Source organism: Gobius niger (assembly GCF_951799975.1).
Source record: "Gobius niger genome assembly, chromosome: 19".
NCBI classification, from domain to species: Eukaryota; Metazoa; Chordata; class Actinopteri; order Gobiiformes; family Gobiidae; genus Gobius; species Gobius niger.
Genome location: NC_136870.1, coordinates 11,147,068 through 11,162,688, shown reverse-complemented (window position 1 = coordinate 11,162,688; position 15,621 = coordinate 11,147,068). Strand labels below are relative to the sequence as shown.

General features: G+C 41.2%; 2 protein-coding genes across 2 annotated transcripts; one reads left to right on the top strand and one right to left on the bottom strand.

Moving 5' to 3' along the window:
- Positions 1–108: 108 nt before the first annotated feature.
- rhot2 (ras homolog family member T2) lies at positions 109–7,517 on the top strand. Its single transcript, XM_079577433.1, has 19 exons — positions 109–282; positions 715–773; positions 848–929; positions 1,075–1,118; positions 1,198–1,251; positions 1,326–1,378; positions 1,516–1,624; positions 1,756–1,857; positions 1,939–2,037; positions 2,128–2,236; positions 2,312–2,432; positions 2,494–2,578; positions 2,660–2,805; positions 2,886–2,986; positions 3,186–3,316; positions 4,471–4,551; positions 4,619–4,741; positions 6,465–6,667; positions 6,738–7,517. The coding sequence occupies exons 1-19, from the start codon at positions 246–248 to the stop codon at positions 6,853–6,855; spliced, it is 1,857 nt and encodes a 618-aa protein (XP_079433559.1). The 5' UTR covers positions 109–245; the 3' UTR covers positions 6,856–7,517.
- Positions 7,518–8,950: 1,433 nt separating this feature from the next.
- Positions 8,951–9,880, bottom strand: h1-0 (H1.0 linker histone). The gene has a single exon (XM_079577405.1). The coding sequence runs from the start codon at positions 9,791–9,793 to the stop codon at positions 9,197–9,199; it is 597 nt and encodes a 198-aa protein (XP_079433531.1). The 5' UTR covers positions 9,794–9,880; the 3' UTR covers positions 8,951–9,196.
- Between the last annotated feature and the right edge of the window lie 5,741 nt (positions 9,881–15,621).

Genomic DNA, 15,621 nt, shown 5'->3' with positions numbered 1-15,621 from the left:
GTCTTCGTGAATGACTTTGCTTATAAAAAGTGCAGAATGGAAGGTTCTGTCGATCCTCTGTGTGTCCGACAGAGGGCGCAGTTACGCGTTTATGATCGTGAACCGGAAACACATGGGACTCACCTTGGCTGCTTTACAAACTATGGAAAGGCGCCCAGTTTTACTTTGAAGCGTTATATTTGATCTACGAGTAAATGGTTCTTTAGAGGCGCTTAATCGCTTATTGTTGGCAGACCAGAGGAAAGATGAAACAGGACGTGAGGATACTTTTGTTAGGGGAACGTAAGTATGATCGTGGACAACCCATAAGCTAACTAGCAGTATTAGCTGTTGCAGCAGCTCGCTGTAACTTGTAGCTGTTTTGATGAGGTTCAATAGCAAAGCGATCCATAATAACATTCAATTAAACCGATAACACCGAATTGTGACATTTTGATGAGTTTGCAAACAATGTTCATAATTTATTTTACATTATCTCCGCTGTCAAGTTGTACTTTTCTAGCAAAATAAAAAGTCATCTTTGCATTGAACCTGCCCAGGCTTCTCAACACCGTTACATCGCACATAATACATAGACATAGACATACAGTTGTCATATCATGGAGGGACAAAAGTAAAATACTTGGCACTGTTCTGTTCCTTTGAAAGCGACAGTAGTGTATTACAGTGTTATATTTTCATCATGTTATTAACGTGTGTAACAATTGTTTACAGCCCAAGTTGGGAAGACCTCACTTATCATGTCTCTGGTTGGAGAAGAGTTCCCAGACGAGGTACTTCTATTTAAGACTTTTGCTCCAAATCACGTTTATTGAAGGTTTTTTTCTTCTGTTTTTCCGTGGCTTAGGTTCCTCACAGAGCAGAGGAGATAACAATCCCAGCTGATGTGACTCCAGAGAAGGTGCCCACACACATTGTGGATTATTCCGGTAACTAACAGTGTGGTCTCTATTTTGTCTGTAACTGGGTGCACAACATGCAGATTGCTTTTAAATTGTGCAAATCCACAGTAGCCCAGTTATAAACGTGTTGGTGCTGGGTTTGTTTGTGATTTTTTACCATTTCTCTCAACAGAAAAAGAGCAGACGGATGAAACACTTAGAGATGAAATTGTTAAGGTGGGTGGTGATGATGGTCGTTTCAGAAAAGACTTTCGGAAATACTGTGTAAACCGTTAACGTTTTTCTCTTTTTCAAGGCAAATGTTGTCTGTGTTGTGTATGATGTTACCAATGAAGACACAATAGAAAAGGTAGCGACTTCTTTGAAAGTACCAACTCGTGCATTTACACCTAAAGCATCTCTGTTTACGCACTGTCATTTCAGATTAGAACCAAATGGATTCCTCTGGTGAACGGAAATGCAGAAAAAGGGAACAAGTATGTGTCAGTGTGAATTATGTGAGCTTTGTTTGTTGTGTTTTGCAGGTAATGTTCGCATATGCCTTGTTCAACTGGGTCAAAACAAGCTCCTCTTTTTTTTTGTGAGTTAAAAAATCGTCCATGATGTCTTTCAGAATTCCGATTATCCTTGTGGGAAACAAGTCTGACCTTCGCTGCGGGAGCTCTATGGAAACCATTCTTCCCATCATGAACCAGTTCTCGGAAATCGAGACTTGCGTTGAAGTGAGTTTGAAGTGTCCCGCCTCAGATCTGTCCATAATAATCAGTTCTCGAAGGGTCCATGATAAGTGATCCTATGTAAACACGCACACAAGCCTTGAACTGTGATAATGCTTTGTCTTCTCTTTCCCAAGTGTTCAGCAAAGAACCTTAAAAATATTTCGGAACTGTTTTACTATGCACAAAAGGCCGTTCTTCACCCGACTGCCCCCCTCTATGACCCTGAAGATAAACAAGTAAGGCTCTGAAACAGATTACAGTACAATTGTATCTCGTAACTCTATTGTTGGCTGTAACTTTCTGTTTGTGGCCCACAGTTGAAGCGCCTGTGCATTCGAGCGCTTAGCAGAGTATTCTACATTTCAGACCAGGACAATGACCGGATCTTAAGTGATGCTGAATTAAATCGTTTTCAGGTTAAATTTGTACATTTTTAACCTTGCGACATCTGAGTTGCCGTCTTTGAATTGAATCTTGATGCTGTTTTGTTGTTGTTGTTGTTGTAGAAATCTTGTTTTGGGAATCCTTTAGCTCCTCAAGCCTTAGATGATGTGAAAACTGTGGTTTGGAAAAACACCAGTGATGGCGTTCAGGACAATGGGCTCACTCTAAATGGTAAACTTCATGGTTGAGCGCTTTGTTCAAAGGTCACGAGGATCTGGTGACCGAGGATCGTGTTTCGTTTTTCAGGTTTCTTGTTCCTGAATACATTATTTATTCAAAGAGGGCGCCATGAAACGACGTGGACCATCCTTCGGAAATTTGGTTATGATGATAACTTGGAACTAGTCGATGATTATCTTTATCCTGAGTATGTCGTAACGTATTCATATTGATCGATCATTTCTACTCAACATGATTTTCTTTTTTAGACTCCGGGTTAATGTTGGTTGTACAACAGAACTCAATCCCCTTGGTTATCAGTTTCTTCAGCGGATATTTGACAAGTACGATGAAGTAGGTGACTCTGCACAGGACCGTACCCCACATTAATAAAGATCTTTTTTTAATGTCATGCTTATGATTTTTTACTCATAGGACAAAGACTCTGCCCTGTCACCAGAAGAACTTAAAAACTTATTTTGTGTATGTCCTTATATGCCGTGGGGTGCAGACGTCTACATGTCTGTCCCGACCACAGACAAGGGTTTTATCTCGAATCGAGGCTATCTCTGTCAGTGGACGTAAGTGCCTCAACCAGATCAACTTTTTCGACTCTTTGTTGAAAAATCAGATATCTCACACACTGCGTCTTCTTCAACAGACTTTCTGCATACCTTGACATCCACCGTTGCCTGGAACACCTGGGATATCTGGGTTATTCTATCCTCACTGAACAGGAGTCCCAGACGTCTGCGATCACAGGTGCCGGCTCATTGTTACGCTTTCAGAAATGATGAACTCACAAAATAATGCTGTAATGTTGGGTTTGAACTCAATTAGGCCACTTTTTACTGACTGGATTTTGTGACATCTGTATCAATAACTTTTAAATGATTAACTGAGTAGCCATTTACTTGTTATGCCGTCTTTTCTCTTATTTTTTGTATGTTTCTTTTTGAAGTGACGCGTGAAAAAGAGCTGGACTTAGAGAAATGTCACACACAGCGGACTGTGTTCCTCTGCAAAGTGATTGGACCTCGGGGAACAGGAAAATCTGCTTTTCTCCAGGCTTTTATTGGACGCAACTCAACGGTACGGCAATGGCACCACCATCTGGATGAAAATATATATATCAATTGATTTTAGAACAGAGGTCACAGAATAGCAAAGACCCAACCTTAATTGCCCTGATTAAATATGCATGCGCGATCATCAAGCGCAAATAGTTCTGCTGTTTTTACAGAACGTTGTCAATAAAAAGAAATCGGTGAGTAGGTCTAAACCTGGACTAAACTTGCCTGGCTCTGCCATACTCTTCCCTGTCCATTCCATGCAGGGAATTAGTCTGGTCACGGAGCAATTGGAGCAGTTTGAACGGGCGGGCCTAACGCGCACAGATTGTCAGTGAAATAAACCAATTAGCGATTAGCGGACGTGACGACAGCTGTGTCCAATTAAACAAATATGAAATGAATATAAACTCACGCGGAGAACGCGAGGCAAAATCCTTGACTACTTCATCCAATGATTAGTTTTGGCTGATGTTAACGTTAATTGAACAAAAAACACAGAGGTGCAGCGAGTGACGTAGCCTTCTCATTTCTCTGTGACGGTCGTGATTGGTTCGGCTCGGCCAATCAACAACGTGTCTACCGTGCGTGGCCAGACCCACCTTCTTTCGTGCAGAAAGAAGGTGGGTGTGGTTTATCAGGCTAGGACTAAACCAGGTCTAAGCAAGGCTCAGTATCCAGTAGGTGGCATGGTAGCACAACAGTTAGCTCTTGTGCTTCACAGTTATAAGGGCCGGGTTCGATTCCCATCTGGACGTGGCATTTCTGTGTGGAGTTTGCATGTTCTCCCTGTGTCTGCGTAGGTTTCCCCTACCACTAATAACATGTACAATAGGACAGAATGAATGAGAGTATGTTTTAGAGTGCGCATGGGGGACGACGGATAGAAATTAGTCCAAGGCTACAATCCAGTGTGGCTTGTTCATTAACATGCACTGTCCCTACCAAATAAACTAATAAAGTCCTGAGTAAAGAAGAGAAACACAGCACTGCATTGCAATATTGTGTAAATAATAGGCTATATACACTACAGGCATTCCTCTTATCTTGGAGCCAAAATGTATTTTTAGAGTAAAATAATAATAACAGGATTCAATTAATCTTTCTTTCAAAGCAGAGTAATATTATTGATTTTAAAAAAGGTTAATAAGCTTCTTTCTTTTTTTTTCTTCCCAGGATAAAGACAAATCCACCAGTGCCTTTTCACCTTATGTGATAAACACAATCCAAGTCGGGAACCAGGAAAAGTACCTTATCGTATGTATCAGTCCTGCTGTGTCTCTTCATGCCTGATTGTGGACTCAGCCTTGTCTCCTCTGAGCAGCTCCAGGAGGTGGACGTAGAGGCCGAGTTCTTAAAGGCGTCAGATGCAGCCTGTGATGTCGCCTGCCTCATGTACGACACCTGCGACCCACATTCGTTTGACTACTGTGCCAGTATTTACAAGGTCTGTGAGGGGGATTTTTGCCATGTGTTTTCTTTCTGTTTTTTCTTTCTTTCTATACTATTCTTTTAGCTTTAAATTGGCACAACATATGGAAGAAATGTACCTGGGTTGATGTCTCTGTTTGATTGTGAGATGTGCCAAATGGCCAGCAGAGGGCAGCAGCGATATTTTCACCATCATTTCATTATACGATGTACAAGTTATTTTGAGGGCTGACTAGATTTAGAAGGCTATCTGATTAAACATATACAAATCAGGGCAACTACTAGTGGTTATATAGTGTTTATAGTGTTTTGATTATCTTATAACATTTGCACTGCTTTCTGCTTTCTGTTTGTTTTTTACCAGTCAATTAATCTCTTGTCAAATTTCCTCAAAACCTTAAAGGGATATTTCAGGATTTTTGACATAGGGCCTCATTTCCTAGTTATCCAGTTCCAGTTTTTGTAATTCATGCAGTTCTTATATATTTGAAGAGTTTCGTGGCGCTAGGCTAGTGCAAGGCTTGCTCTTTTCTGCGGTATCAGCTAGCCTGTATTAAAAACAGTCTGACCCGCTCCACAGTGCACCTGAGGCAAATCACTTACAACGCCAGACTAAAGATATAAATGTCTGTGTTGATAGAATAATTTTGACCGTTTTGCATTTAAAATAACTTGAATTTGAGCAGCATCAGCTTCGTGGTTGTATAAGCTTCGCAGTGGCGGAGTGATCTGCTAGAAAATAGTCCCTCAAAATGCAATCATTCATGTGATGCAAGGTCAGTTTTATTCCAAAAAATATTCCATCGACACAGACATTTATATGGTTAGTCTGGCGTTATAAGTGATTTGCCTCAGGTGCTCTGTGGAGCGGGTCAGACTAATGCAGTCTAGCTGATACCATAGACATGCACTAGCCTAGCGCCACAAAACTCTTCAAATATAAGAACTGCATGAATTACAAAAAAAAATCTCTCCAGAAATCAACAACACTCTGGATAATTAGGAAATTAGGCCCTATGTCAAAAATCCTGAAATATCTCTTTAAAGGAATAGGCCACCGTTTTTACATACTGAGATATGTTCTTACCTAACCTTAGTCGAATTAATATATCCCCGTCTGGTCTTTGTCCGTGCGCTCTGTCACGCAAACGGAGCACATGCGCAGCCTCTCCCACATGTCATATAGCTCCAAAAAAGCTCACGATAGAAGCTACCAAGCTCTTCCACGTGTTCCCTATTTAAATAAAGTTACATGAAGTGTTTTCATGCGAAGTATATTTACACAGAAATGTAACATGTCAATTTTATACCCCCCGCTCACTTCCGTCAATAACCTTTAGGAGTTAACCTTAGACGTTGTGCTCCTGTATCATTACGCCTCACAATATAGTTCCCCTTTTTATCTGCTTATAAAATCGACATGTTACATTTCTGTGTAAATTTACTTCGCATGAAAACACTTCACGTAACTTTATTTAAATAGGGAACTCGTGGAAGAGCTTGGTAGCTTCTATGTGGGAGAGGCTGCGTATGTGCTCCGTTTGCGTGACAGAGCTCACGGACAAAGACCAGACGAGTATATATTAATTCGACTAAGGTTAGGTAAGAACATATCTCAGTATGTAAAAACAGTGGCCTATTCCTTTAACACTTTTTCTTCCGGTCTGATACTTATAGTGTTTCTCGATCAAGATATTTTCCCTGTTTCTGTAACATTGAGACATTTCTTTCTTTCACAGCAACATTACATGGAGAGCAACATCCCATGTGTGGTGGTGGCCTCTAAGGTGGATCTTCCTGAAGTAAAGCAGCTTCATGGGATGACACCAGCAGAATTCTGTTACAAACACAGGCTGCCTGCCCCGCTGCCTTTCTCCCACCTCTTCCTTGATTCAACAAGCAACAACATCTACACCAAACTGGCCTGGGCCGCTGTGTATCCGTACGTGCAGCCAAACAAGCTCACACCAAATACAGTATTCGAGAATTCAAGGTTTGTCTTTTTCTTCCAGGCACTTGAACGGTTCTGACATGAGCCACACTTCGTTTTGGCTCCGAGTGGCGCTGGGCTCGGCTGTCGTTGCCGTTTTGGGCTTCGCAATCTACAGAGCTGTCGTTAGGCAGAAATGACCAGCGATCAACAGAGCTTTATTTTCATGAAGACCAAATAACCACAACCTCATCGGCCGCTGCAGTTTGGCACCAACCATTCATTTACCTTTTTACCCAAGATCCTGTCAAACTTTCTTCCTCTCTGACTTTTACTTTGCCTTACAGAGTATTTTTAGTCTGAGCTGTCAGTACCACGGTGCATTGAAAGACAGCTTTTGTTGATTATACTGGTGCTTAATCATAATATGACAAGAGTACTCTTTTTATCTGCCAAGAGTTATTATTATTATAGGTATTTGAGACTGAACGGGTGTTGCATACATGAAGTGTTTGAGTTAAAAATGCCAAGACGATTGTTAATAAGGTGACACAAAATACCTGCAAGTGAAGCCGAAAGCTCAAGTCAAGTCAAGACAAATTGATAATATATTCAAATGTGCATGGCCAAAATTCACAACAGACAGATGTGCTGTAGGGAAACTTTTCTCTATTGAATATGACTGTTTTCTATCTATCAATACAAATATAAACTGCATTGTTTTAATTTTGACCGCTTTTCAAATATTTCCTTGCTTTTATCCAGTGAACTGATGGAAACAATTTAATGCTTTGTTATGCAAAGAACTTTGTTGCTAGTTGCTTTAATTTGACTTCAATGTGTTTTCTTACCGAACATGATCTGACTCAATGCCCAATAAAAGACCAGACAAGACCTGACCAGTATGCTTGATAGAGAATTGTGTTTCATTTTTAGTGATGAACATTTGTATTTGCGGATTACAATCTGGTCCCTCATAATGATGTAAGTATATGCTTGCGTTTTTGTCACATGCGTATCAACGATGTTAACCTGACGTGGTTGATGTGATTACTCAATAGGTGGTGTTCACTATTTAGAATGTGATGTCAGGTGGAGGGCAGGTGCCAATACAACTCTTTTTGTAAGAATTCTCTAAAAAGAAAATTAACAATTGATATTCCTCTTCAGTATTTCATAGTGATTGGATTCACAAACCTGTCATATTAGTTTTTTGTCTTTTTGTCTTTTCCTATTGGACATCACACTCATGTTTTTGAATATTGTCTCCACTTTTGGACGCCTTTATGATGAAATAATTGGACATTGGTTTATGTATGTTGTTGACGGAGGAGACAATGAACTTTAAAACAGTTTTTGTTTCGTGTGGATTCTCCCAGTGATTAATGAGATATTAAACAAAAACTAAGAGAAAAAATCGGCAATTATCACAGTTACCATAGTTACCGTCATAAAATGTTCAGTTGCTCCACCTCAGTCTTAAACAATGGACGCTTTGGATTGTTGTCACGTGAATGCAACCTATTTACTATTTAATCTGGATTTAGGGATCGTTTTTTTGTTTTCTTTAGTGATCCACAGTATAATGAGAGTAAACACGTGCCTCCTTATCGAATAGACTACTACATGGGAGACATTTATCAGCTGAGTTTGTCGTTTCAGGATGTGATGTAAAGCGCCTGCAGTCCCTCAATGCCGCCGCTAGATGGGAGTATTGCACCGCTGCTGAGACCGTGTTTTGGCGCGCGGGGTTTGGGCGTGTCCTTGATCAACCTGCTGAAAGAACGTGCGGTATTCACACACTCATACGTCAGGTTATAATGCACAGGATGTATTCCTTATTAGTCAATGTCGAGGAGTTTTGAAATACCTTTATTTGGTTTGATTGCTCAGTACTTGGAGCGCAACATCATCCCTACTTTATTTTAATTAAACTGAGTACATTTTGTTTTGATATCTTTATATGGGCGTCTTTATAAAAACTCTAACGGCCTTAAGTATTTTTTTTTTACTGCCATCATTACCTGCCCTATGCTTGCCCGAGTTGACAACATGCCCGCACATGTCTTGTATGACCTAAATGAGCTTCTATAAATAGGCTACATTGTGTGTAACTCTTGCCTAAACCCCTATTGTTTCTGGTTTGGTTTTCATTAAGTAATATAAGCCAAGAAGTTGACAAGTTTATAGAACAATTTTATTTTAGTAAACAGTCTTTTAAGTGCCTGAACACAGTGTGATGTTGAGTTGTCAGACAGTAAGTAAAAGGACAGTTACAGTATGACACTTTTAAATAAGTCTTTTCCACTGTCCGCGAGCTGCACAATATGAAGACTCAACAATGCTCACGTGTTCAACTTTTTTTTTTTTTTTTTTTAGAACTCCGTGCAACTATATACAAATGACTCCCGTATCAACATTGAATTATGTTATAGTGCAATGGAGAGGATTTCAAACAAAATCAAAAATTTGAATTAACCTTTTACAAAAATAATGCACATACAAAAACGTCCTTATTTACAAAGTCTTTAGTGGAGGCTTTCACTTCTTCTTGGCAGTCTTTCCAGCCTTTTTGGGTGTTTTTGCCTTGGGTTTTGCTGCCCTCTTCACGGGTTTCGCCTTGGGCTTCGGCGCTGCCTTGCTCTTCTTCGCCGGTGCCTTTTTGGGTTTTGCGGGTGTCGTCTTTTTGGGGGCTTTCGCCTTCTTCAACTTCTTCGGCGTCGGCGCCTTCTTCTTCTTCTCCGGTGACTTCTTGACCACCTTTTTGGCCTTTACCGGCGCCTTCTTGGCCTTGGGGGGCTTGGACACCCTCTTCGGCTTGACTGCGGCTGCTTTTGCGGGCTTCTTGGTGTCCTCGGATTTGGCGAGCTTGAAGGACCCGGACGCACCTGTGCCTTTGGTGTGCTTCAGCACCCCGGCCGAGACCATCCGCTTCAGGGCGAGTTTAATCTGCACGTCAGCGTTGTTCCCCACTTTGTAGTTCTTGCTGATGTGCTTCTGGATGGACTGGCGGGACGAGCCGGCGCGGCTGGCTTCGTGCGCGATGGCAGCTTTGATCATCTCAGAGTATTTGGGATGAGAGGCGGCGGTCTTGGGTTTGGCTGCCCTCTTGGCTTTCGCTGGAGTCGTCTCTGCCATCTTCTCTGTGAGTTCTCAAAAGTGCAAACTCTTCAGACTTGTCCACTTTCAATGTGGAGAGAGAGAGAGAGGGAAAAAGAACTGGTGGAAAAGGAGAAAGCGAGAGCGTCTCTGTTGAACATACAAAAATAACACTTTGAAATGTGGTTTTCGGGTCCCGTCTGATTACCTTAAGTGTCTTAGTCCATGGTGCGCGTGCGGGTCTATGAAGGCTGTGTGCGGACGTGATGGAGAACACCAACTGCCAGCAGCTGATCTAGCGGAGTCCATGGAACTGGCGTCGTCCCGTTTGTGTTTCTTCATCCTCTTACTACGGGCAAATTTAGAGAATGCGGCCAAGGGACAACTCGCGAAACCACCCCGGCGCGTAGAGGGGATATCGGGCTTCGCGTGAACCCGGTTGTTTCCTTCTCTCCGCTCCCACGAACAACTTTTATTCCAGGAAAACCGACTGGAAGTAGCGCGTGGCGTCAACAATTTTCCGCAATTCGCCGTAAATAGACCCAAAGAGAAGGGACAGGGGGGGGAATCATTAAACGCACATCAAAATCTAATCTATGCTGAAGAGGTTGCGCGCGGTTCGTTTTGTGTGCGAAGCCTTTTTCGCTTTTAATAAAGCCGTACATTTTCTCAACTAACACAGTCCAGCCATTGACTTTGAATGACGTGGTCGAGATTATTTGCTGTTAAATGCCATATAAACACATTTCCACCGCATGTAAGTTACGGGTGACATTTGCCATGATAACACGCGTCTGTGCTCGACCCAAAAAGGTCTCTTGGTTTTGTATTTTGGACGCTTTACGCGCAGAATGGCTTATTCCTATCACTATGGCTGTGGCTGCTGAGCTTCACTGTCAGGAAAGTTGCCAACACCTTCATTTATTTTGAGGATGTATTTTGTCATAAATGAAGAGGAAATGTTAGATTTAGATGTTCCTATAGTCTGGTGTCTGTGTATTTGACAAACCAGCAGCCGAGGCAAACCACTTGAGTGCAGGCACAGTGATGTGATGGCTCTCTTTTGTTCAGGAACTGCGCATCTCTGTGACCGTAGCAGCTTTGACATTACGCGCTTATCATGTTATTATGTCTTGAGCTTTTGTGTAGGGGCGACACAGCAGCTGTTGATTAAACTTTACATTTTTTAACAGCTTTGATTTGTTGTTTTTGTGCAGGGGTTTGGTGATCCTCCTCTGCGCGCCATTTTGATTCCTTGACTTTTGAGAACAATTTTATTTTCTGCAGAACTTGACTACACCTCCAGGAATAACAGTTTAATTGTCGTGGAGCGTAATGAAAAACTATTTGAGCCAGAATTGAATCAGACTCATCATTAGATTACAAAGTATTCCATGTGAAATTACAAAATGTTACTAATGTGAACAGATCCTTCATTATTGTTGGCTCAACGTCACAATAGGAATACAGACGTGCATGTGCGTTATCTTTTTGTCTCCTGTTTTCTGTGTCTTTACCCACCTGTTTCTGAGCAAAGGGAGTTTGCTGGGTCACGTGGGGAGATGTGGGTTAGTTGGACGGACAGTGTAGTAGGGCAAGCCACTGCATGATGTAAGCCAAATCTCCAGTAGTATTGGGGAGGTACTAGTAGCCTCCAGCCCTTTCCAAGTCGCTCCCTAAAGACTTTGTACATATATGCTTGAGGAGTACGTTTTAGATGTATTTGTAATGATCATGTTGAACACCCTCTGCATACATAAAGGTAAATAAATATAGTGAAGGTGTTTTTGTTTTTTTGAGCTAAAATATTTTGGCGACCAACTCCTGGGTGAACTCACCATAAGTCGCGTATTAGGCAGGCCTGCGCAGCTCTGTTAATTATTCTCAAGTTGTGGAGAGTTGCGTGTACCACAGCACGGGCATCAGGAAGGGAATGGGTGGAGCTTTGTGGTGAAGGAATGAAAGGTGAATGCGTGAATAAGGAAGATGAGGCAGTGAATTAAGGAAGACGCGTCGGTTTCCTATGCAAATGTGCCGCGCGTCACGTCCACGCGGAGCATGTAGCTTTTTTATGGTGAAGGTAATTTGGCGTCATGATCGCAGCTGAATTAGCTCAGTGCCTGTTGTTTTAATCGAGGCTGCGGCGGTAGACGGTATTTTCCTAGATTGTTCGTGGGTCTGCGGTTTTTCATTGCCAGAACCCAAGTGCTGTGCTGTTGTTGAGTGGACAGAGGTGAGCGGGTGAAGAAGCAGCGACAGCCTCTCGCTTTGACACCTCATGATCCGCAGACAGAGGCTCGGCCTCTCCAGAGACGATACACTTCAGCAGTGACGCGCTCTTCACAGACTCTGACTGATGATGGTGGATTGTGTAACCCTGGTTTGGCTGTTAGATCAGGCTGCACTACAGTGATCCAGACATTGGCTTTATAGTCCCGTCCAGAGGAACCTAGTGTGGTTATTTTTAGACTTACTGTGCCAAATACAGTAACAAGGATTAGTTTAATTAAGCACTTAGATATTAGGAAATTAAAAAATATAGATAACAATAATAATAATCATTATAATTATAATTATAACTAAGCCTATATAAATAATATGTTTTATTCAGTTGAGCTCATATTCCACAGTCCTTTATTTAACCTTAAATATATTGGTTACGTGTTTTTAATTTAGGCTATTGGTTTATTTGGTAGGGACAGTGTATTTTAATGAACAAGCCACCCCCATTCGCACTCTCAAACACACTCTCTTTCATCCTGGCCTATTGTACATGTTTTTAGTGGTAGGGGAAACCTACGCAGACACGGGGAGAACATGCAAACTCCACACAGGCATAGATAGTTTAGTTATAGATGTAAAGCTAGACAAGTGAAAACATTTGTCAATTATACGTCATGGATTATAACATGTTTAAATAATTTTAAAAAGTAATGGTTGACATTCATGATAACATGGCATGGCCAATGGCACAATAAGGACTCTTTGTTTTAACTTTGAATGCTTTAGGCACAGAATGGCTTATTACCATTACCATTATTTGTTAACACATTTCAGATATAGCGGGTATCAAATGTTATATAGTCAGATTTGATATTTTACACTCCACACTACTTGTGTACTGTGATGTGATGGCTTTCTTTTGTCTAAGAACTAGTCCATTTCTCAGTGGCTGTACCAGTTTTGACAATATGCTCTTATTTTACTCAATGACGCAACATAACTGTTCACTAAACTTTGTGGTTTGTTCAAATTTTGAAAAAGGAAATGTGTTAGTAGTTGCATGGTGGATTGTGTTGTGTGTCTGTGGATGTACTGTTTTTATCGGCCCTTACTGGCACTACTTCTGCAAATGAAGTTCCTAACGGACAAATAAAGTGAATTTGATTTGATTTGAAAAAAATATATATATATATATTTTTTTTTTCTAAACCAGTTACTAAAATGTTTTGCTATTATGAATTGTTTTATTTCACCTGTAGATTTGAGAGTCATCGGTTCAGTCATAGGGTTTTCATATCACTTTTGGCAGGTCAGTCCAACAGAAGGGTTAACAACAGTTACTGTGACACACTAATGGTCTCTTGTCCTTAGGCAGCTGGGGTGCCACGGTGCCTGTGGAGGTGCCATGTGTGCAGCCGCACTTTGACAGTTGTGGCAACACTTGAATCTGGGAGCAGGTGTCACCAACCAAGTGCTCCACAAGTTACACGCGCCAACGCAGGCCTGCCACTCTACTTCCACCAAATACACCAAGAGGTACTCTTTGTTAAACATCTCCCAGCTACAATCCCACAGCGCCCTCCGTGGAAGTAATTTAGCAGATACTGTAACTGTTTAGTAACATGTGCTGTCAGCCCACCTCTCACATGACAGTCCTTTAAGCACCTGCCACATGTCACTCTCACACATGCATGGGTCTAGCACAAGCTTTGTCATTGTTACCATTATGTCAGCCTAAAGATGACACAGCACTTTTAGTCAAAGGCCTCCAAAGGGGATCTATTTGAGAGAAAAGCAAGCATTCGCCAGCAATATGTAGGGAGAATACTGAGACGCAAGATTTAGTTTATTCTGTTGGTAATTGTATGGACAGTCAGCAATCCTTCACAGCATGCCAACCCCTGAGAAGACTGGGCTTTTTTGTGTTGGAAAAATCGCTTTTAATGTGTTATGAAATTGTTGCTGTTCTAGATTTTTACACAAATAATCTAGTCTTATTCTCATAAATAAACTGGTATTCCCCGACGAGTGTCCATTTCTAAAACAGTTTCGATTATAAAAACATGCTTTTGAATTCTAATGACAACAAAACTCACACAAAACACAGAACCATTTTATTTAATTATTGTTATTAACGAAACTGAATTGAAGTTAGATTCACAAAATCATTGTTTGTTCCTAAAATATTCATCCATACAAATCATGCAAGCTATTTCAAACTATACCTACTGCGTTATGTATAACTCAAATCTAGTGTGTAGAAAGAAGTGTATAGAAACGTGGAATTATTAATATTAATTATTTATATTAATCCTTTTTTTCAACTTGATGAGTTGTCACTAGAGGGCAGTAGAATGCAGGAAGTCATAACATTACCAAGGCACGTTGCCTCTTCAGTATGTTGTGAATGTTAAACTCCTTATTTCGTCTACTCTTCTCCGCATTCTTCGTAACCTACTTTGATGATGTTGACTTTGATCTGATCCTAATTACTCTTTTGGACCAAATTTCTGAATACAGGCCACGTCTGTAAATGTTGGTTGTTGTTTTATCGCTCATCATGAAGCACCTTCACTGTGGTCTTTCTCACAGCAAGTCAACCTTACAAACTACTCAGAAGTCTGATGGCAGCTTATAAAAATGGCGCTGAAGGAAATGATATTTTCTGAAGGGAATAGAAGTGACGCTGAAGAGTGTTTATAGGTCTGATATGAATACAGATCTTGGCAGCATTTTGACAATCCATCATTTTATTTCCTTTATGTATCCTTTCGCGTTTTCCCCTTATCCTTCCCTTGTGCAGCCGGCTTCCTCTGACATTATACTTCAGTTCTCTTTCCGTTTTGGGATCTCAAGAGATCTTCTAAGTGGAGCAGTTTGGGTGAAATCTGTGTCATTCACTGACCTGATTCATTTTTGTGTTTTTTTTCTTTATTATACCGGTGATTCCCTCTATTGCACTGTCACTATTGGATTTTTAAGGTCTGGGGCTTCTTGTTTTGACTTCATCATCTGGCGCTACGCCATTACGACCACCTGCCCTGTATCTGTAGGGTTGAGGGTGTCTTTACTGTCCTTGAACTACTTTTGAAAGATTTTGGCAATTCTTTATGACTAATTTTCACGCGTTATAGCATTAGTTAACCACAGATTGTTTATGTGTGTTTAACGGTAAAGAGTGATACGTACAAATATTTGCAATATTATAGTGTTATATTCGGCCTTAGTGGTCTTTCTGTTGCCGTTTGTGATTTGTTTTAGAACTAAATTCAGCACAGCTTTTCTTTTGCATCATCCGCACATTATATTCAATGACTGAAACACAGCAGCTTGTGCGCTCCCTACAAATAACTAAACCAGACTGCAGACCTGCGTGCACTATTCATCTGTTCCTGCCTTTTTGCTCCCACAGAGAGGACTGCTACACTGCTGCTCTGTCCCGTGTTCTTCTTAGGCTGCCCGCTCTGGTCTGTGTAGGCTGTCCTCAGGAGCTGAATGAGACCTGAAATGCTTAGATCAGCTCATGAGGCCATTCATTCAGGCGCGCTCCAGGCAGGAGAGACACAGCCACTAGAGGCATGTCCTTCTCAATCTGTACAGTGTCACTTGTAGCTTCAGAAAGAGGGCAGTGGTAATGGAACACT